The sequence below is a fragment of the Eleutherodactylus coqui genome, chromosome 13, assembly GCF_035609145.1.
Source record: "Eleutherodactylus coqui strain aEleCoq1 chromosome 13, aEleCoq1.hap1, whole genome shotgun sequence".
Lineage (NCBI taxonomy): Eukaryota > Metazoa > Chordata > Amphibia > Anura > Eleutherodactylidae > Eleutherodactylus > Eleutherodactylus coqui.
Window position 1 is genome coordinate 54,117,482 of NC_089849.1, and position 22,126 is coordinate 54,139,607.

General features: G+C 43.9%; 2 protein-coding genes across 6 annotated transcripts in view; both read left to right on the top strand.

Annotated features, from left to right (window-relative positions):
- GGT7 (gamma-glutamyltransferase 7) overlaps positions 1 to 14,998 on the top strand; it is a 37,101-nt gene extending 22,103 nt beyond the window's left edge. The window contains exons 10-15 of one of the 2 annotated variants that reach the window (XM_066586140.1): positions 2,349 to 2,437; positions 4,200 to 4,352; positions 4,533 to 4,650; positions 8,068 to 8,205; positions 8,500 to 8,599; positions 13,441 to 14,998. In XM_066586140.1, the coding sequence (XP_066442237.1) occupies positions 2,349 to 2,437; positions 4,200 to 4,352; positions 4,533 to 4,650; positions 8,068 to 8,205; positions 8,500 to 8,599; positions 13,441 to 13,604 (762 nt within the window). In that variant the 3' untranslated portion in view covers positions 13,605 to 14,998. The remainder of the gene's footprint in view (positions 1 to 2,348; positions 2,438 to 4,199; positions 4,353 to 4,532; positions 4,651 to 8,067; positions 8,206 to 8,499; positions 8,600 to 13,440) is intronic. The other variant, XM_066586141.1, reaches the window with a different exon arrangement.
- A 6,267-nt stretch (positions 14,999 to 21,265) lies between these two features.
- Positions 21,266 to 22,126, top strand: part of NCOA6 (nuclear receptor coactivator 6) — a 49,107-nt gene continuing 48,246 nt past the window's right edge. For 2 of the 4 annotated variants that reach the window (XM_066586968.1, XM_066586971.1), the window contains exon 1: positions 21,266 to 21,345. The gene's annotated coding sequence lies outside the window, so the exon portion shown is untranslated. The remainder of the gene's footprint in view (positions 21,346 to 22,126) is intronic. The other 2 variants (XM_066586970.1, XM_066586969.1) reach the window with 2 other exon arrangements.

Genomic DNA, 22,126 nt, shown 5'->3' on the forward strand with positions numbered 1-22,126 from the left:
AGCAGCCTGTAACATCCCATTAACAGGCTGCTGCAGCATCATTGTGGAGACCTGAAGATGTGGCACTGGAGCTGCAATAGAGCCAGAAGAAGCGAGTAAATGATTATTATTTTTATACATAGGGAGCATTTAAAAAAAAAAAATTTAACTCAGACAGCCCCTTTAAAGTAATAGAGCCCCCTTGTGGCCCTTTAAACACAGCAGTAACTACAGCACCTGCCAGGGTACTGAGTGAGAAGTTGCTCAGTAGTCGCTAGTCATTTCTTTTCAGCTCACTGAAACAAAACAACTAATGAGAAAGTGCTCGTTCAGCATAAACAGGCAGTCCTTTATCTCTGAGCGACTGCCTGTTTGTAGTGAATGGAGGTGGGTGGCCGGAAGAGATCTGCAGTGCGCTCTGACTCCATTTACTGAACGACTATCACTCCTGCATAAAATCGCAGATTGAATCAACAGATGAGATTAAAGGGGTTGTCCGGGTGTAAAGGATTATTAAAAATTTCTGCAAATGCGTAAAAATAATAAAAACAGCTGCACTTACCTGTTTGATCCTGTAGCTATCGAGCATGCAGCTCTTGTGGTCCACCCAAGTCTTGGTTTACAAATGGCTACCACCTGACTCCTGTAGCCATTCGCAGGCTGCAGTGGTCATGTGCTGTTCTTATGGCAACACAACTCAGATGCTGGGAGCCATGATGCCAGGAGGATGGAATGTGACCACTGCGGCCTCTGATTGGCTGCAGCACTAAGGTGGTAACGATTGAGAAACAAAGACCGGGAGAACCACGGGGGCTGCACACTGGATCAGCATGCAGGGTTCATACGTGGCATGGAAAACTTGGAATTTGATGAAAGTCATGGAATTTCCTGATTTTGTCATGGATTTTTGTTTTTTTTGTCATGGAATTTTTTTCTGAGTCGAATCAGTGCTTTTTTCACCCGTATCACTGAGAGATGACTTTTTCTTGTATTTAAGTTAATTGACTGCAATTCATACACTAAAGATGGGAGGATGGTTGGGGGATCGACGGAATATTTTAACAAACCAGCTTCTTTGATTCTAAGTTGTTTTCTATCTGAGTGTAAAGTCTGTTAAAAAAAAAAAACTTTTGGGAAACTTCCTTAATGTAATTCTGTTGTAGTGGTGGCCTAGATCCGGTAATGTTTAGGTTAACTATTGGCAGAACTAGAGTTCACTTAAACGGTATAGATTTTTTAAAGTATCCCTTGTAAAACTCGGTTTCAAAGTGTATATACCGTCTACTTAATACATGGTATATACACTTTCATGCTGGAGTCACTGTTTCATACCCCTAAAAGCTAAAGAAAACAAACAATAAACCTTTGATTGCGTGCATTTCGAGTTCCGCGAATGTCATTGAAAATCAAGATTTTGTCATGGAAATGTCATGAAATTTGTTTTTAAAAACCTGCATGAACCCTGGCATGGGAATAACGGGTAAGTATGGGTACTTTCACTGTCTTAACACCTTAGCAAAAATTTAAAAGAACAAGTCTGCAGCCGAACACCCCTTTTGAGGATGTCAGTACGCACTGTGGATGATGCGCTGTCACAACATGTGGATTACCGCTTATTGCTAGGCAGCACCTGATTTAATAGCAAGTTCAGTTATTGCCCAACAATTAGTGGTTATGGTTACAATTAGTCGTATGTGCTTACAGTGCATCATCTGCGGGGTGTAATAGGACCCCAACTTAAGTCAATTTGACTACATGAATCTACTGTCTTCACTTAACCCCTTTAGTGGCACACCCAGAAAATCTCTGGGGCTTGCTGCACTGACCATGCAGTTAAACCCCCGGAAGATTTCCGTGGACAGCTCTAGTGCTGAAATGCTGGCCAGAACACACAGTTATTGGGCCACTGTATACGTTTGCCACTACGAATTGCCTCAGAAAAATCTCCGGGGCTTGCTGCGCTGACATGGTAATAATAAACCTGCCACTGAAGGGGTTAAGAGACGAATAATAATCACTGGAAAGAGCAATTGTTAACAATAGTCATTCAGTGTAAATATGGCCAACGTCAGGGTGACCAGCGATAATTGCCAGTTGTTTTGTTTAAGCTTACTAAAAAATAGTCGCTGGTTGATCAAAAGTCCTCGGGTATAAAGTCACAGTTGCTCGTATATGAATGACTTGCAAACGAATTTGCATGGAGATCAATCTATGAACGATCTCAGCAAACAACCAATGAACAATTATGACACTGTGTAAAAACAAACTAACGACCAACGCTTCAACAACTTTTCTGAGCGACTATCTGAACAATAGTCACTCCGTATAAAGGGACCTTCACTTATGTCTTCTCTTTTGTTTCATTTCAGACACTCAAGATAGCCCTTGGCTGTGCCAGCAAGTTAGGAGACCCCTCCTTTGACCACACAGTGGCTGGATATGTGATGGAGATTCTGAGGTGACTATAGCCATCGAATACCATTCTTTGTTTATGTGAAGTGTGGCACATTCAGGGCAAAGTAGGAGAAGGGCACCAATTACATAGGAGTAGACTAAAGGCCCTTTTACACTTAATTATAACAATCAGATTCTTGGTGGTTCGCGGGACTTTAAAGTCTACAGGATGTCCGTTATTGCAGCGGATTCCACATAGAGAATTCACAGGCTGGCCCCATTGAATTAGAAGGGCGCTAATCTGTGTGCAATTCTACTCACCAATGTGCGACAGAAATCGGATTTCTCAGTTGTTGATAGCTTTTAATTGCTAATGGAAAAATGCTTGGGTGTCTTCATCAGAGATGATATAACAAAATATCTGAGGAGTCACATGTTTATACGCAAAAAGACATAGGAAAAGTGAGGTGATCAAGACGGTGATGTAAAGCAGAACCATCAGTACGAGGAGGGGAGGAAACGGTTGTAGCAGACACAAAACTTGCATGGGAAACCCGTGTGAAAGCGCCCTCAGTGAGATATATGCTTGCATCGATACCCTAGTACTGTTATACAGCAGCTACAACTAGTGGTAAATTTATGTAACTACATCCTACAAATAGATAAAGCCGAAAGCAAGAACAGGAAAAATTCTCTTGAGACCCCAAGGAGGGCTTTAGCTAATCAGGGACAGCACCTTTAAACGCTTTAGTGGCACGCCCGGAAAATCTCCTAAAAATCAGTGTTGAAATGTGCTGAAGACTACCTAAACCTGTCACTGAAGGGGTTAAGCTGATTTCTGAGCAACGCCAAGATTGGATTAAAAATAATGGGAAATTTAAAGGAAGGACTTTTTCACATGTGCAAGTGCAACTTTGGTCAGTGGAAAACTGACCAATTTCACTGTGAGTGTTTGCTCATTTTACACCAGTTTTTATTCCGTTTTTCTGTTTTTAACGCACGAGTGTCATCCAAGTGCCAGGCGGCCCAGTTTATGTCATTTAAAACTCCCACTGAAGTCAGTGGCTGCGTATATAAAAACGGAACGCACTCACATGCCACGTGATTACATTTAGTTTTTTTTCATCTACCTATTGACTTGAATAGGCGATTCTGGTCCGAGGATTGCACTAGAATAGGATGTGCTGCGATATTTTAATCGGACCATCAGTCCATAAAAAAACGCAAATGCGAATGCACACATAAAACTTACACAGTGTAATTTAGACTGTCTTAAAATGCGCCATATTTATCATAGTGGCTTTGCTGAATGATAAATCTGTAAAATTGTAAGAATATCTATTCAAAGTTTAGAGCACCTATTAGTTGACTTAGTTTACGCCAAAAATTACAGCAAAGTTTTGGTGCAATACGTGGCAATTTTCCACAATTTTTGGTGCAATTTAAGCCTCATCCCTTTCTTGGAAAAACTGTCCGAAAGTGTCTAAAACCACATAGTAAATGTGGCACAAAGCATTGGAGACCGTTTTCTGGAATAATCTGCTCCAGAAAACTGTTGCATTTTGAATAGTAAAATAAGTCCTAGTGACTTTAATGGTCCGAGTTATGTCACTTTCAAACTTAGACAGAACTTGGAAGTTAAAATCATCTGTGTGAATAAGCCCCGATACGTCTCCTTCCAGCTGGATCCAAATCAGGCTCAATAAAATGCAGCAAAAACTGCCCTTCAGGCTGAATGGAGAGCCGCATGTGTGCTTCCAGCCTTACTATATGTGGTGTTACATAAAGCTTAAGAAACCCTAATAACTTGAGATCTATTTTGTCAGTAAGGCGGAAGCAAGTTTTTTCCGGAAGAAGATTAACGAGTCCCATGCCGCGTATCCTAGAGAATACGTGCCCTTCCATTCTCTTCATGCGGGTTCAGCTGCAAGCCAAGCCATAGTGGTTGGTCCAGATGACTTCATCGTGGCTATTGTCAGGTGAGTGACGGGACATTGCGGGGACTCATCTACATTCAAGTATCATGTCATTTGCAAAGATCCTTTCAGAAGCCTATCTTAGCGTTATCCTGCCATGTACTTGGTGTCATTAGATTACACTGACAATAGGCAATGATGCGTATGTCCGGCCGCTTCTTTAATATTCTTTACCCTTTTTAGCTCCCTAAATCGCCCCTTCGGCAGTATGATTATGACTCCTTCAGGGATCCTGCTCAACAGCCAGATCCTGGATTTCTCCTGGAGCAATAAAAGCACCAACCTCTCCTCTCCAAATCCAGTAAGTACTTGGTATATAGAGTTTTAAAGGGGTTACAAATAGAGATGAGCGAGCGTACTCGGAAAAGCACTACTCGCTCGAGTAATTTGCTTTATCCGAGTATCGCTGTGCTCGTCCCTGAAGATTCGGGTGCCGGCACGGAGCGGGGAGCTGCAGGGGAGAGCGGGGAGGAACGGAGGGGAGATTTTTCTCTCCCGCCCGCTCTCCCCTGCTCCCCGCTGCGACTCACCTGTCAGCCGCAGCGGCACCCGAATCTTCAGGGACGAGCACAGCGATACTCGGATAAAGCAAATTACTCGAGCGAGTAGTGCTTTTTCGAGTACGCTCGCTCATCTCTAGTTACAAAGCCCAATAGTATCAAATATTACAAGCACATAAAAGGCTCAGCGTTGGTAATAGACATTGCTAATTTTTTGCCTCTGCCCTCTTCTGCGTCATTGGTAACGTTCCATGGTTACCACAAGTCCCATAGATTTTGATTGGATCCAATGTGCGCATGCTTCACTGACGCTTTATTGGAACTCCTCCTCACCATCATCATACTGCCATAAGGAGGAATGGGGTACTTGGGAGCTTCGTTCTAATGATCAGTGAGGAGTGGTGGTGGGGGGGGGGGGGGGGGGGAGGCGAGGCGTTTCAACGGTGGTGCCCACGAGGTTGTGCATTTAGCACTTTTTCTGTGCTTATGAAAAACCCCTCAGCTAATGCACATAAGGATCTATTCGCATTTATCTATTAGCATCTACAGTTTGATCCATCATGTGACAGAAATGTCATTCAACAGGGAAGAAATGGTTACACTCGCCTGGACATGATAGATCAAATTGTAAATGTCTACGGATAGATGGGAACTCAGGTTGACTCAGTTTTAACCCCTTAGTGACGGCGCTATGGTAAAACTACGTCCTGCTGTTGCAGGACGTGTATGGAGGGAGGTAGCGCCGCTATCTCCCTCCATACAGTGCGGGCGTCAGCTGTTTATTACAGCTGACACCCACGGGCAATAGCCGCGCTCGGCCGTTCGGCCGATCGCGGCTTTTAACCCTTTAAATGCCCCGAACGCTGTTCGGGGGTCCCGTACGGCCCCCCCGTGGTGAGATCGGGGGAGCCGTGCAGGTGTCATGGCAGCCGGGGGCCTAATGAATGGCCCCAGGGCTGCCTTAACAGACTGCCTATGAAGCCATCCCCGTGGGGTGGCTTCATAGGCTGCCTGTAAAAAAGCAGTATGACGTAATGCTATAGCATTACGTCATATTGCAGGAGCGATCAAAGCATCGCATGTTAAAGTCCCCCAGGGGGACTTCAAAGTAAAGTAAGAAAAAAGATCAATAAAGTTTTTTAAATTGTAAAAAAAAAAAAGTAATAAAAGTTTAAATCACCCCCCTTTTGCCATATCTATTATTAAAAAATTTAAATAATAAAATAAAAATATATATTTGATATGGCCGCGTCCGTAAAAGTTTGATCTATCAAAGTAGTGCGTTATTTTTTCTGCACGGTGAACGTCGTCCGAAAAAAAAAATAAAGAACGCCAGAAATACACTTTTTTAGTTACCCTGTCTCCCAGAAAAAACGCAATAAAAAGCGATCAAAAAGTCGTATGTATTCCAAAATGGTACTATCGGAAACTACAGGACATCTTGCAAAAAATGAGCCCTTGCTCAACTACGTCGACGGAAAAATAAAAAAGTTATTGCGCGCACAAAATGACCGCAGAAAATAATTGAAAAAAATTAAATATCTTTAAAAAAAAATACAAGTACTACAGCAAAAACAATACTATATAAGTTTGGTATCATAGTAATCGTACTGAACCATAGAATAAAAATGTAAGGTCGTTTTTGTTGCAGTTTGTGCGCCGTAGAAACAGGACGCACCGAAAGATGGTGGAATGTCGTTTTTTTTTCCATTTCTCTCCGCTTAGAATTTTTTAAAAGTTTTTCAGTACATTATATGGTACAATAAATAGAGCCATTGAAAAATACAACTCATCCCGCAAAAAACAAGCCCTCATACAGCGACGTCGATGGATAAATAAAGGAGCTACGATTTTTTAAAAGGGAGTAGGAAAAAACAAAAATTGAAAAAAGCAAAAAAGCTCCGTTACTAAGGGGTTAAGAGGTCGGTAAAATTAGCACCCAGCTTGCTGGGGGGGTAAAAGATGACTGGGGAAGGCGATGGCAAACCACCCCTTAACAAAACAGTCTGCCAAGAAAACGTCACGATTTGATGTCGCCCTAGGAGACAGTCATGACTTGGTGCTTGCACCAGCGGACTTTACCTTTACCTAACCTTAAAGTGCCTTTTGTAAATATGCATTACAGCATTAGCTATTATGAATTAATGTTCACTTTGGTTTCCTCTACTCTTTTTTTAACCCATTAAAAACCAGAAATTTATCAAATTTTCCTTTTTCATTTTTCATCCACAATTTTCGGGAGTTATACCTCTTTTATTTATTTTTGTCAACACAGCTGCATGAGGGCTTGTTTTTGTGGTCCAAGTTGAATTTTTTAATAGTTATATTTAACGTACCATATAATGTATTGAAAAATGTAAAAAAAATGTTAGAATGTTTATGCTGCAACAAAAAGGACATATTACCTTTATTGTTTGGGGGGAGGTACAAGTGGGGCAATATCAAATATATACACATTTTATGTCGCCATATTCTGAGACGTATAACTTTTATTTTTTTCTGTTGATGGGGCTGTGTGAAGACTTGTTTTTTTGTGGAGCGACTTGCAGTTTTTATTAATACCATTTTGGGGTATCTATGGGTTTTTGATCACTTTTTATTCAATTTTTAGGAGATGGGGTGCCCATAAAAACAGCAATTCTGGCATTATGTATTTGTTTTCTTACAATGTTCACCATGTATGACAAATATATATTTTAATAGTTTAGACTTTTGCAGAAATTATGATATTATAAATGTTTTTTTTTACATGAGAAGTGGGAAAGGAGGTTTGAAATTTTCATATTTTTTAATTTCTGTAATATTTTCTAAAAATTTGATTCCACTTATTTGTATCCCCTTTTTTTTTAGTCCCTATAGGGGACTTGAACTTGAGATTGTTTGACAGTTTCTAGAATATACTGCAATACTTCAGTATTGCACCATATATTGTATTTCTAACAACAGTCTATTAAGCTCTGCCGCACTGCAAAACATAGCAGCCTTGGGAGCCTTCCTTAGGTTTACATGGCAGTCTAGAGCCTATCGGCACTCTGTTGCACCAATTGTGTTGCAGGGGGAGCCCATGGGGCTCCTATTGCTGCAATTGCAAATGGGTGTCAGTTGTCAGAGACAGCTAGCACATTGAGCGGGATCAGATACTGAGCCCTCTCCATATACCACCCTCTGTATTTTTATGATGGTCCTTAACAAGTTACATACTGTTCTTTTGTTTGCAGCAGAACATTGTTGAACCGGGAAAAAGGCCTCTCTCCTTCCTGCTCCCTACAGTGGTGAGGCCGGCTCATGGTCTCTGTGGAACATACCTATCCCTTGGTGGATCCAACGGGGAACAAGCATTGTCTGGCATTACCCAGGTATGATTTTGCTTAGGGTCTACTTTCCTTCTAGATTTTAATACTTTGGGTAGCCAGCATAGTATGGAGTGTAACACATGTATTCAGTAAGCATGTAGCAGGCACCACACAGTTTCACTGTTCATTCTGTATTATTTAGTAGAACTACCTTCTGGTCTACCTGTCCTTCGATGGTGGGTTGAGATGACCCATACCAGCAACCACAGAGACCCTATTGTGATTTACTCTTCTCTTTTCCCAGCTGTCTTCTTCCTTTTTATCACACTAACCTCTCCTCCATCCCTCTATATCCAGGTGTTATTAAATGTCTTATCATTTAATAAAAATTTAAGCGACAGTATATCCCAGGGACGACTACATCCTGATCTTGAGACCAATCTTCTGCAGATTGACAGTGAGTATCTTATGTTAATTTTTATTTCGATAAAACCATGGTAAAACTGTTTTTATTTTTACAGCCTTTTAGTAGCTTGGAGTAGATGTGGCTATTGGGTGTCAGGGATTTGCACCTGAAACTGTGAACCCAGCCATGACAAGGTTGTTCTAAATTAGGAAAATGTTGTTTTTTCTCCAAAAACATAGCCCATGGCCAAGAACGGCAAAATGGCAATGTCAGGTCTAGTAGCTCAGCCTTACTTGAATGGAATGGATACAGACCATGACAGATACTCTTCATTGTATTAAAGTGGTTTTGCCACTTTTTACTATTGATGACGTTTTTTTCAGGACAAGTCATCAATAACGGGTCGGCGGGTGTCCACTGCTCAGGATCCATGATGATCAGCTTATCGTTTGACCTACTGTCCTTCGCATCGGTGGTCGGGGCCTGAAATGTACCACCCGACTTCACTCCCCTTGAAATCAATGGAAGCAAAGCCATATATTATACTTCCAGCCCTGACCACCACTGTGAACATGCGGCCCTGCTAGTCAGGGTCAGAAATAGATAATAGATGGCTTCTCTCCCATTGACTTTAGTTGGAGTGAAGCCAGCTATTCCACTTTCAGCCCTGACCACCGAGCAAACATCTGGTCTCATAGCACTTACAGCAGGCCGGACGATCATCTGATCATCGGGGATCCCGAGTGGCGGTTCCCCACCGATTTGTTGTTGATGATCTATCTGGAGGCAAAACACCGTTAAGTTAAAAAGTTCACCCTAGTTGAGCCATTCACAATAGATAGGAGCCACATATAAATTTCAACCACATCTGCAACAATTATCATGTGATATGTCTGGAATCATCAGTCTGAAGTCAGTATTGTTCCTTTTGGCTTTTTGCATATATGGTATCCACTTGGATTTGCCTGGGTCGTCTCATAGAAACAATCCAGGCATCTGATGACAATAATCCAGTGTGATCTGGTATAATAAAGGTGCTGATATCTGGGTCAGCTTGTATAGCAACACAGAAGACTGAAAGCAGTGATTCACGGCCCAATATCGCCCTCACAATCCTTCTGAAAACCCCTGGATGCGAGGCGTTTTCACATGGAAACAGCCTTGCATTACTGTGGGGGTTCCCTCCATCCCCGCCGTGGCAGGAGATCGTGATGTTCTTCCTTCGCTTTCAATGGGGCCAGCACTACTGCCGCCGTCCCCATTGAAAACAATGAGCAATATCGCAAAAAGTAAGGAGATTTTGCAAATTTTTTTTTTCATGCAGTGTAGCAGGAGTGAAGACATCACAAATGAGAGTGAAACCATTGAAAATCAGTGGTTTCATAATTATGCATTTTCACTCACTCTCATATCGCGAGAAGATAGCATGATTTTCTCACCAGTGTGAATGCCCCCTGAGGGTATGTTAACCCCTTAACAACCGGGCCATAGTGTTTTTACGTCCTGCAGCTGCAGGACGTGTATGGAGGGAGGTAGCGCCGCTATCTCCCTCCATACAGCGCGGGCGTCAGCTGTTTATTACAGCTGACACCCGCGGGCAATAGCCGCGCTCGGCCGTTCGGCCGATCGCGGCTATTAACCCTTTAAATACCGCTGTCAATTCTGACAGCGGCATTTAAATCCCCCGAACACTGTTTGGGGGTCCCGCACGGCCCCCCCGCGGTGAGATGGGGGGATCCGTGCAGGTGTCATGGCAGCCAGGGGCCTAATGAATGGCCCCAGGGCTGCCTTAGTAGACTGCCTATCAAGCCATCCACACAGGGTGGCTTCATAGACTGCCTGTAAAAAAGCAGTATGACGTAATGCTATAGCATTACGTCATACTGCAAGAGCGATCAAAGCATCGCATGTTAAAGTCCCCCAGGGGGACTTCAAAGTAAAGTAAAAAAAAGATAATAAAGTTTTTTAAATTGTAAAAAAACAAAAAGTTATAAAAGTTTAAAGGGGTTCTGACATCAAAAAAAAAAATTGTACTCACCTTGGCTGGCCTGGCCCGATCGCCAGGCATGTCCCCTCCAGCCGGCATCTTCTTCTGTGCCTTTAAAGCAGAGCAGGAGCGGTCAAAAAACCACTTCCTGCTCTGGTCCGTCCGTCAGGCACTTCCGAGGTGAACGGACGGACCGCTCACAGCAAGCACGTCACAAGCAGTGCTTGCTGTGGGCGGCCCGTCTGTCCTGCTGAACTCCGGAGTGTTGCGCATGCGCAGTGGAGACGCAGCCCGTCCTGACTCCTGTCAGAGGGCACCTCTCCTGCGCATGCGCGCGATCCCGGAGCGGCGCGGCTCGTGCAGACAGAAGAGGAGGAACAGCGCCTGCCGGGAGATGACCCCCCCGATGTCAACAACAACAGAAGAACAGGTAAGTATTATCTTTTTATGCTTTAGCAGCCATTAAACCATGGGTTCCCTGGGTCCATTAGGCAGACCAGGGAACAATGGCTGCTAAAGCATAAAAACATTATTTGTGTCAGAACCCTTTTAAATCACCCCCCTTTTGCCATATCTATTATTAAAAAATCTAAATCATAAAATAAAAATATGTATTTGATATCGCCGCGTCCGTAAAAGTCCGATCTATCAAAGTAGTGTGTTATTTTTTCTGCACGGTGAACGTCGTCTGAAAAAAAAAATAAAGAACGCCAGAAATGCATTTTTTTAGTTACCCTGTCTCCCAGAAAAAACGCAATAAAAAGTGATCAAAAAGTCGTAGGTATTCCAAATTGATACTATCGGAAACTACAGGACATCCCACAAAAAATGAGCCCTTGCTCAACTACGTCGACGGAAAAATAAAAAAGTTATTGCGCGCACAAAATGACCGCAGAAAATAATTGAAAAAAATTTAATATCTTAAAAAAAAAATACAAGTACTACAGCAAAAACAATACTATATAAGTTTGGTATCGTAGTAATCGTACTGACCCATAGAATAAAAATATCAGGTCGTTTTTGTTGCAGTTTGTGCGCCGTAGAAACAGGACGCACCGAAAGATGGTGGAATGTCGTTTTTTTTTCCATTTCTCTCCGCTAAGAATTTTTTAAAAGTTTTTCAGTACATTATATGGTACAATAAATAGTGCCATTGAAAAAATACAACTCGTCCCGCAAAAAACAAGCCCACATACAGCGACTTCGATGGATAAATAAAGGAGCTACGATTTTTTTAAAGTGGAGTAGGAAAAAACAAAAATGGAAAAAAAGCAAAAAAGCCTGGTCACTAAGGGGTTAACACAGCAGATTCTGCAGTGGAATTTTCGGTGTGGAATCCGCCTATAAAACCACATCAGAAATCTACTGCTATTCTATCGTAAATTACACACGCAGATTTTGCCCATTAACAGGGCTAAATCTGTCTGCACATCCGCAGCAAAAACCAGCAGGATTTCTGCCATGGAAAAGTTCAGTGCGGAATCTGCCATGTGAACATACCCTTAGGATATCAGACTTGTCCCCCTTTTCCCTTCACCCACTAAAATTCTTTATGAGGGTGTTCCATTTAGCTATTTCCTTCCTTCTGACCACTCCTAGCACCTCATTCAGAGTGGCCAATGGTGATTGGGGCCCAAACTCAAATTGGTTCGGGTCCTGGAAATGGGACCTGCAGCTGTCAAGCTATATGCTGTGACTATGCCATTAACCCTTTCCAATCCAATTTGTACCCTGGTTTTCCTAGGGGGACTTACTCTTTTTCTGCCGTTATACAACAACGCTATCTGCTGGCTAAAGCCAGTACTGCATGAGGTGACACGGTGGATAAGCTCCGACAGCAGAGATGCTGGCAATATACAGTAAGAGAACCCCAACGGACGTCTTCCAACATCGGAGCTGTACAGCCTTAAAGGGTTTGTCCCGCGGCAGCAAGTGGGTCTATACACTTCTGTATGGCCATAATAATGCACTTTGTAATGTACATTGTGCATTAATTATGAGCCATACAGAAGTTATAAAAAGTTTTTCACTTACCTGCTCCGTTGCTGGCGTCCTCGTCTCCATGGTTGCCGTCTAATTTTCGCTGTCTAAAATGGTCGAATGGCCAAATTAGACGCGCTTGCGCAGTCCGGGTCTTCTTATCTTCTCAATGGGGCTCCGTGTAGCTCCGTGTAGCTCCGCCCCGTCACGTGCCGATTCCAGCCAATCAGGAGGCTGGAATCGGCAATGGACCGCACAGAAGAGCTGCGGTCCATGTGCTGTTCTTTTTTTCAGTCCCTGCATCGGGGCTGTCTCGCGCCGAACGGGGGGGGGGGGGGGGTTGAAAAAAAAAAAAAACCCGTTTCGGCGCGGGACAACCCCTTTAAATCATAATGTCTTCAGAGGTCAGACAGTGGATTGGAAAGGGTTAAAGTCTGAGATGGGAATCGTCCTTTGAGTTTTTCCTAATAAGTTTTGTGCTTAAGTTAAGACCTTTCACCACTTTTGTTGCTCGTTTTTGGACCCCTTCTATTTTATCAATGTCTTTTTGTAGGTGAGGTCTCCAGAACTGAGTGGGATCACAATCTCTCTCTTTCTACTGGTTATACCTCTAGCTATGCAACAAAACATCCTACTTGCTTTCCCTGGCTGCACTCCTGACTCACTTTCAAACTTTCAGAAATCAACACCCCTAAACCCTTCTCTTCTGAGGTCACAGGAGAAACTGTCTATTGGGGACATCTGCTTTGATAAGAGTGTTTTAAGGGTGAAATTTCCAGACTGTTAGCCATTGATTTATCATGCCATATCCAGCTATTAATCTGATGCGCAAACAACGCAGTAAATGTGAAGTTTAAACAACACAGTAAGTTCCTTCTTTTGTTCCGCAGCAATAAATACACATAAAAACTTCCTTCCTAATTAGGTGACTTCCCCGAAAATGACACTCAGGACCTAGAATCCAAAGGACATCAACTGGACAGAACTCACATCCTCTCTTTGGTTCATGGTTCACGCAGGAGTAACGATCTTATTATTGGCATTAAGGACCCTCGAAGTAGTGATGCAGAAGCTGCCACCATCTTGTGAGATAACACCTGGTGAGAACGTAAGAAATAACTTGGACGTTTCATACCACGACCCTCTGAACTATCCTAACGGGGGGCGTTTACACCTCTGCCATTACCAGACCAATGAACAAAAGTAACGAGTGTAATAATAGCCACCTCCTAGGACCAAATTCTACTAGCGAAATCAAATTGTACAATATCTCCTAGATCAGACCTAGAATTGTCTTTGGGCACCAGTCACAGCAGTTTCTCATATTAACATATTGTGAGATTTGGATCATGGAGCATCTAAATTTGTTTATACCCCAAGAATGGGAACTCGAATTACATTTCAGAACCGATGCAAAAATTGATATTCTCTTAAAGGAACACAAGGCCTTGAAATTAATGTGAAAACAAAAAAATGGTACAATTTCTGCAAGGCCTTAAAACAAACAGTTTTGCAGAAATCTAACAGTAATTTCTTTTAATTTCCCCACATTTTCAGCTGCGCAAAGCTGAAGGGGCCCTTAACTTTGTTTAAAGGGGGGGGAGGTTTCATCTGCAGCAAGCTGCTTCTCATTTGGAGACAGTAACAGCCTCTAGCACTGGAGGACAAAAAGGGAAGGGGAAGACAAAACGGGTCCTACGCCCTTTTTTACTATTTGGTTATGGGAAAAAATATTAAGAGAGTTAAATGTCTTAGATGTTCGTTCTTCAACTGCAGGACCTCAAGAATAAAGTTATTCTAAGTGGGTTGGGGTAATTCACTGGAGGTATCAGTAGGGTAGTTTTGGTTACTTTTACACAGCTATCACAATGATGATCACTGAATGGAGTAACAAAGATCACTATTAATATGGACACCTATGACACGTGTTTGGTGATTTTACAAAAAAAAACAATAATCACTAAAAAAGTTCATATTGCACATTTTATAGGAAAAAAACCGATGTCTCTTCAGCCTAAGCCACAGTGACACCTATCCATGTGTAAGCTACATGTGCTATGGTTGGTTATAAGTGTATATGTCTTACTGTGCAGTGCTAAAGGCCATCCTCAAGATCTGTCTACCTGGTAGACATTGCCCCAAGGCTATCTCCTGTACACTGTATGTCACTGCATTAAGAAAGATGGACATCATAGTCTGTAGATCCTGTCTCTACCACATAACAGAGGTAGGTGGGCAGATGACATGTTGCTCTCCCTCTGTGTCATTTCCTTTTCTGGAGAAGGAACATGCCTATAGATTATTTTGTGCCAAATGTAAGATCACCGTTTTGCATGATTCCAGAAAACTAGATTACTATTTGATTGTCTTAAATCTACTGTGATCATGAAATGCTTTCTCTACTTTTAAGCTGCTGCAAAGGACAAAAGTGCTTGGGGTTGTATGTGGTTTCTAAATACTTGCAATCTGTGTTTCCCAATCTATAAAACACAAAATATATTGAAAAAAAAAACACATTGTGTACGGTTGTGTCTGTGTCTTAAGTTCATTTGAGAATTACTTTGGCTTGTACGTATAATGCTTTATGAAATAACATAGTCCATAATCCGGGTTCGAGCATCAGAAACTTGCACTATGTGCAATGTGAGCTCTATTCCCTATAGCAGGCCTGCTAACACACTGTCTTTAGCCCTTTCCTCGGTGAACACACCTATTCTCAGATTGAGGCTAGCCTCACTTACAATATGTTGCGTTGGACTACTCATTTCAACTGACCCAGGCTAGTTCAGGAGGAGGAGCAATTCTCCAGCATGATTTCAATAAATCATTGTCACTGTACAGGTGTCCTGCGGGTCTGGAGACACAACTCTGGCTCTCTCTTGGCTCCAGGAACTAGGCCGTCTCCGGTCACTGTCCTTTCTTAGCAGCTTCCCCTCACAGACAGCATCCCGTCAGCCGTCTCAAGCATCGCCTCCAGCTGACTCTCTCCTTCTGTGACTCGGCACTAAAAAGTCCCTTTTATAACCAAGACTTCAGTCTCTAGAAAGTTCCTACTGGGCTTGCTCAGTTCCAATGTGCTGAAATTTGGTGCACACGGTGATTTTGGTACCGGTCACAGTCCATCTCCATGGCAACATTTTAACCCTTTATAGTAGCTCCTTACAAATGAAAAGAGCATTGGGAAACAAACAAACCCCAGACTTCATGTTGGCACCAAAAACTCAGCACCATAATAGGGGATCTTCATTGATTTTTGGCTATGGTGGCCCTACTTTTCTATGTATGCTACTGCAGATGTCCACTGATTTCCGAGATCTAATTAACCACTAAAAAACTTCATAAGGCTTGATAAACTATAAGGGATATGTTCACAGGGCATGGAAATGATTAAGAAAATTTGCAGAATTTATGGTATAGGCATTGTGCATCAGATTTTGGAAGTCCCATGCACATGCTGCAGAGGAAATCCACAGCATAAATTGACCTGTGGTGCAAATTTTAAATCCATAGCACGTCAATTGATGCTACAGATTTTCAGCGTGGATTACCGTCTCTTCGAATAAGGGGAAATCCATGTCACAGATCCTTACCAAAAGCCAAAGAGGATTTCCACCTGCAGAAAATCTACTGTGTGTAAATGTAGTCTAATGTAAGGATGTTGGTTTTGGGGTCTGGAATTCAATGGGAGAAGAAGTTGTAGTCAGATATATGCAGTATTCGGTACACAAGGATTGGAGATCAGCCATAGTCAGATATAAGTTCAGTCATAGACCGTAGGGGCAGTGTCACCCGGGGAATCACAATGCAGAATTCAGTTTGTGTTCCATCACAGCAATTGACCTTGAGGTCTAGTAGTGCAGTCAAAAACATAATGTCTGTGTTTTCTACAATAATGGCATTATCTTTCAGCAATGCGTCAACACTTCTCTGCAGCAGAAATTGATCCCTGAATTACATTAACCTGTGTTGGTCCTGAAACACAATCTGTTTGAGAGAGTATGCAGGTTTGATGAATTGAGGGAGGATTGCAGAATCGTAATAGAATTGCCTTATTTTCTTCCTGTCCCAGTGGTCTTGGTTAATAGAGTTGGCTAACCCAATATAGTTCTCACCATCTATTAGAAGATCTATATTAGCGAGCTCATCTTTCACCTATTCTGAATGACCTTCACGGAAATGCCATTTCAGTGGGGAGGAGTTCCAAGAAATATCAGAAGCCCGGCATCAAAACTGCGGAAACCCTCAGCGCTTTACCGATACATACATGCAGGGGCGTAGCTAAAGGCTCATGGGTGCAAAAGTTTATCTTGGGGCTCTCCAACTTCTCTTAATCCCTTAATGCAGAGGCGTAACTTGAAGCTCCTGGGCCCCAATGCAAAACCTGTAACAGGGCCCCCAACTATAACGCTTTATTCATAGTACTGGCTCCCTATTTGAAGAAGAGAGGTCTTCTGGGCCCCCCGAGGCTCCTGGGCCCGGGTGCAACCGTATCCCCTGCACCCTCTATAGTTACACCAGTGCATTCATGGGCAATTACTTTTGTTAGTTGTCCACGGAGGTCGAATATTAGGTTATGCAATTTAGAGATCTGGAAAGCATGCTCATGAGACAAAGTAGATGCTGGAATCCATATTGGTCCTGACCATTATGTAACGATGTTAGTTCTTGGGTCTGAAATCCAATGTAAGAGGCAGTCGTAGTCAGAATTCGGCATACTGTAGTCAGATATAAGCAGAGTTCGGTACACAAGGATTGAAGATCAAATTAACAATATACATATGCATCACAATGCACTAAACAGCCAGACAACTCAGACATAGGAAGTGCAAGCCTTAGGCTAGTTTCACACGGGTTAGGGCGATATCGGGTCGAAAATCACAGCCCAATATTGCCCTCGCCAACCATGTGAAAGCCCCCTGGATGTGAGGAGTTTTCATTGAAAACAGTCTTGCATCCCTTTGGGGAATCCCTTCATCCCATTGCTTTCAATGGGATGACAGCGGCGTCAGCCCCATTGAAAGCAGTGGGAGAATTCTGCGATCCTCTGTGACAGAAGCCGTAAGGGATTCCTTCACCCCAGTCGCGGTTGAAGGGATTACCCCAGTCACGTCTGAAGGCATCTCCCCGCCGCGTCTGAAGGGATTCCCCACGGGGATGAAGGAATCCGCTGTCACTAGTGTTACAAAGGATCGTAGAGTTCTCCCGTTGCTTTCAATGGGTGCTGGCGCTCCTACCGCCGGCCCTATGGAAGGCAATGGGCGATATCACAGGAAGATAGAACATCCTGCGCTGTGTTTCTCGCATAGCATCGCGGTGCTATTCAGGAAAACATCGCTTACGTGTATGACCCCTATTCAAATGAATGGGGTTCATATTTGGGCGAGATTTGTGCATCTCGCAACGCACAAATCTCACGCAAATTTATCGTCCGTGTTAAACCGGCCTTATAGTTTAAATAGAGCAACAACCATTGGCCAGAGAGCAGGGAATGTCAGTAATGAATATCTGGATGCAAGAAGAACATAGGTGAACAAGACTAGTAAAGAGAAGACTTCAGATAACACGATGGTCAAGACTGTATGACATGACTAAGAAGTCTAGAGTTCAAGCCCTGGCATGTTCACTTCCTTACCTTAAAGTAGCCCTCTGGTCCTGGACAAACAAAGGTGGCAGCACTGCTTCTCTGACTCTCTGATGCACACTGAGCATTAGTATGCATCGGTAGTCTAAGTCAAGACACTACATGCTGCTCATATTGACAGCACTGGCCATGGTGCAGAGTGTTAATGCAGTCCTAAGCTCTCACTCACGACCTGAAGGTTGTGTGTTCAATCCTTGATTGGTTCAGGTAGCCGGCTCAATGCCTTTGAGGTTGATAAAATGAGTACCCAGGGAAAACATGGGTTGGTGGTGCATAATTTCACCTCGTGGTCTCTGTAGTAGTGGCATACACCACTTCCATGGTACTACATGAAACACTATGATCTAATGGGATTATTACAGTCATGTAGTGGAAAGGTGGACTCACTAAGCCGCTTTTATTTTGGTGCAGGCTAGACTAGGGTACAATGTCTAAGGATGGCCTTCACGCTATAGACTTCTGGAAGAGGCCTGAGGATCCCCTGGTCGTGAACCACTTTAAAGAAGCTACCAGGGCCTGATGTCCTTCTCAAGCTGCCTTGGGAACCCAACGCCACTGCGTGGAGACAGATGGCATCAGTGGAAGCAAAAACTACCTAGCAACTGGACTTGACAGGAACCATGCCTGTCATGGGGGGCATGTCATAGGAATAGGTCGGGCTCACATGACCGTATGCTCATTGTGTGTGTTCTATCTTGGCGTGTATTACGATAGAGTATAGAGATTGGTGGCACCCAACAAGTACACATTGTCATTGCATACTTGCTGTGCACTCGCATGCAAGAGATATGCGCGTGGCACGCCGGAAACATAGTTGTGTGAGCCTGGCCGTAGAGAGTGGGGAGTAAGCTGAATGAATATCTCAGACCATAATGTTTATAGGGGTTACTCAACCCTTTAAAATGAATGGACCATGCTCACTATAGGCCATCAATATCTGGTTGGTGGGGGTCCACGGCTTTGGATACATGCTGAACAGCTGCTTATTAAAGGGGTGTCCTACCTCAGGGAACCTCAGCAAACAGAAAGCTGTGACCAATCAGACGTTTCCCCCGAAGTGGCTACTGCATGGGAAATGTGGCATGACTCGATGAATGACTGACAACGTAATACACAGGTGGCCCGAGTCTGCCGGAGCGAGAGCCCAGCTTAGTTAGTCCCCTTTCACACTTGTGCCGAGGCTCCGGGAGATTTCCATTGGTCATAGGAGCTGAACAACGAAAATACCGGAACCGCCAGACCAGTACATGCTGGAGCCCAATGGTCCCTATTGGCTATAATAGGGTCCATCGAACTTCCAGCGTTCCAACCGCCGCTTTACTGGACGAAATACCTATTTCATCTGGAATGTTTTGCTGGATCAGCGCCGGAGACTCCGAATTGAATCTTTGATGCAACTGGGAATGGGGTCTTAGTGATTCTCCCCTCCGGCTCATAGAGGGGTCCGCTGTAGGGCAGGCCCCTTTTGATGTATAAAGGAGCATGGACAGGGGTGTCTTTAGGGGACAGTTGTAGTCAGGATCTTCCTTCAGAGATTCAGTCACTTTTTCCGAAATAGGATTTTTTTTTCTTAAATCCTGCTTTCCTGCGGAATCCACAGCCCGGCCGCATTTCAATTACAGACGGACGGCTTCCATTGACTTCAATGGAAGCCGTCTGTGCGGGATCCGCACTAGAATGGCGCATGCTGCGATTTGTTTTCTGGACCAAAAGGTCTGCTAAACAAATCTGCATATTTAATTCATGTGCGGAAGCTCATGCTTCCCTATGGGTGGCTTGAACTGCGGATTGTCTGCGCAGGTACTGCGCGCGGATTCCGCAACTCAAGTCCGCCCGTGGACATTGGGCCTTAGGCCGAGAGCACACAAGTGTTTATTTGAAGGATTCTGTTTTACTAAATTAATATGCAAATAAGGGAGATGGACTAATTCCTCCACAGTGCCTTCCAATAGGTGGCACTGTGGAGGTATTATTCCATCTCCCTTATTTGGATATCACTGCCTTCCAATAGGTGGCACTGTGGAGGTATTATTCCATCTCCCTTATTTGCATATCACTGCCTTCCAATAGGTGGCACTGTGGAGGTATTATTCCATCTCCCTTATTTGCATATTACCCAGAGGAGCATAAATGGCCTTTTAAGTCTCCTCACTCACTGTCTAGGCGCTCCCCCTAAGGGGAAAAGATTTTCGCGCGTCTCCCGCCCTTCGCACACGCTCAGAAATAAAACCGGATACAAATATGGAAAGCAAAAGCAGATGAAAATGGATTGCTTTCCGTTTTTTGTCAGTGTCCCGTTGACTACAATGTAAAAAAGGATAGTTTTGTTCTGCTTTTTGAACAAGAAACAAAAGCGCTGTGACGTGCGCCTCCATCCTGATGTACGAAACCGAAAACGGAGATTGTGATTGGAGGGCTTTGGTTACAATGGCTTCTATGCGCAGGAAAAGAAACAAAGCTCCGGCGACAGAACGCTGAGACCCCATAGAGTGAAATGGACCATATTTTCATTTATTTTGCATCTGACAGAAGCCAAAAACGGAAATCCAGACAGAAATGGCGCATCACGTTCAGCTTTGATCACCCTGCATGCGTTTATTTTAACGGAATTACTTTAGAAACCTTCAAAAAACTCCTGATACATTTATGATACATTCTCCTAAGGGCAAAAAAAACTGAAACAGCTGTCTGTGTATGGGAGTCAGGCTTTTAATTCCAAGTCATAAAGACCTGTATAAAGGCTCTGACATTGACTTGCAGGAATGCTGCCATCCACTAGGTGGCGCTGCAGAGGTATTATTCCATCCATCCTTATTTACATGGCTCCTAATACACGTTGCGAGGCGTCCGCACCGGCAGAGGTCACAGCCGCACTGCCCTCCCCGCCCGGAGATGCTCAGCACTCGTTTCTGACTTTCCCCCCTGACTCCACCCATTCCTGCAACAAGCCACACCCACTCCGGTCCAAGTGCCGAATGGTGATGACGTAACCAACTCGCTCTCGATTGGTCGGGAGAGCTGTACCACTTTAGTAGGGGTGTTCTGCCTGTGTTTTGCTTTCCATTTCTGCCTCTCTTGTAAATCTTTTGAGCACGGCAATCCCTCTTCGCGAGCGAAAGTGGTACAGTCTGGGCCTCGCTGCTTCTTCGTTGTTCCCGGGAGCGGAAGGAGACCGGAGGCCGGTAATAGGTGAGGGAGCCTCTGTATATGGAGGGGGACGAGTCCCGCGTGCCTGTATTGTGCACGGGGAGGTGACGCGCGGGCTATAGCTGCAGTATTAGGCGCCGTGCAGAGGGCGCTACGTATGTAATACGGGAAGGTGCAAGTGCTGCTCGTGCGGCTCCGTATGTGCACCATGCAGGGCTGCTCGTGCGGGGCATGCAATGTGCAGTATGTGCTTGTGTGCGGCTGATCTGCTGCATGCACTAATATACATATATGTCTATGATCGCCTCATTATGCAGCATTCAGCTGTCAATGATGACACTTGCCTATTTTACGACCAGCGGTCTGCGAATGCACAATATGCGCGGTTCGCCTGTGCGGCTCGTATTTTCCGCAGCGTGTATGCCACATCTGAACATGCCCTAAAAATTGGCAAGATTGTTTGCAAATTGAGTTCACTCCAAGATTTGCGCGGCGCTGGTTGTGTAGTCGGCGTGATCTGGCGTGGCATAGCCCCCTTTACCTATCAGGGCACAGGGTTTACGGTGAAACACGATGGCGGGTGTATATGGCGCCACATTAAAAGAAGCGGTTCTGTAGTCTGGACCAGGGAGTGGTGTGGCCTGCAAATATCTGTTTCCTTAAGGCGGCATCACATGAGCGTATCTACGTGCGCAAAAGTTGTCTGCGCAATACAAAGAGAATAGAACTTATTGATGAACTTTTTTTTTTTTTTTGGCATGCATGTGCAGAATAAAAACAGCATGCCCTACTGTGAGGGCATTCGCGCACAAAAGATCCTCAT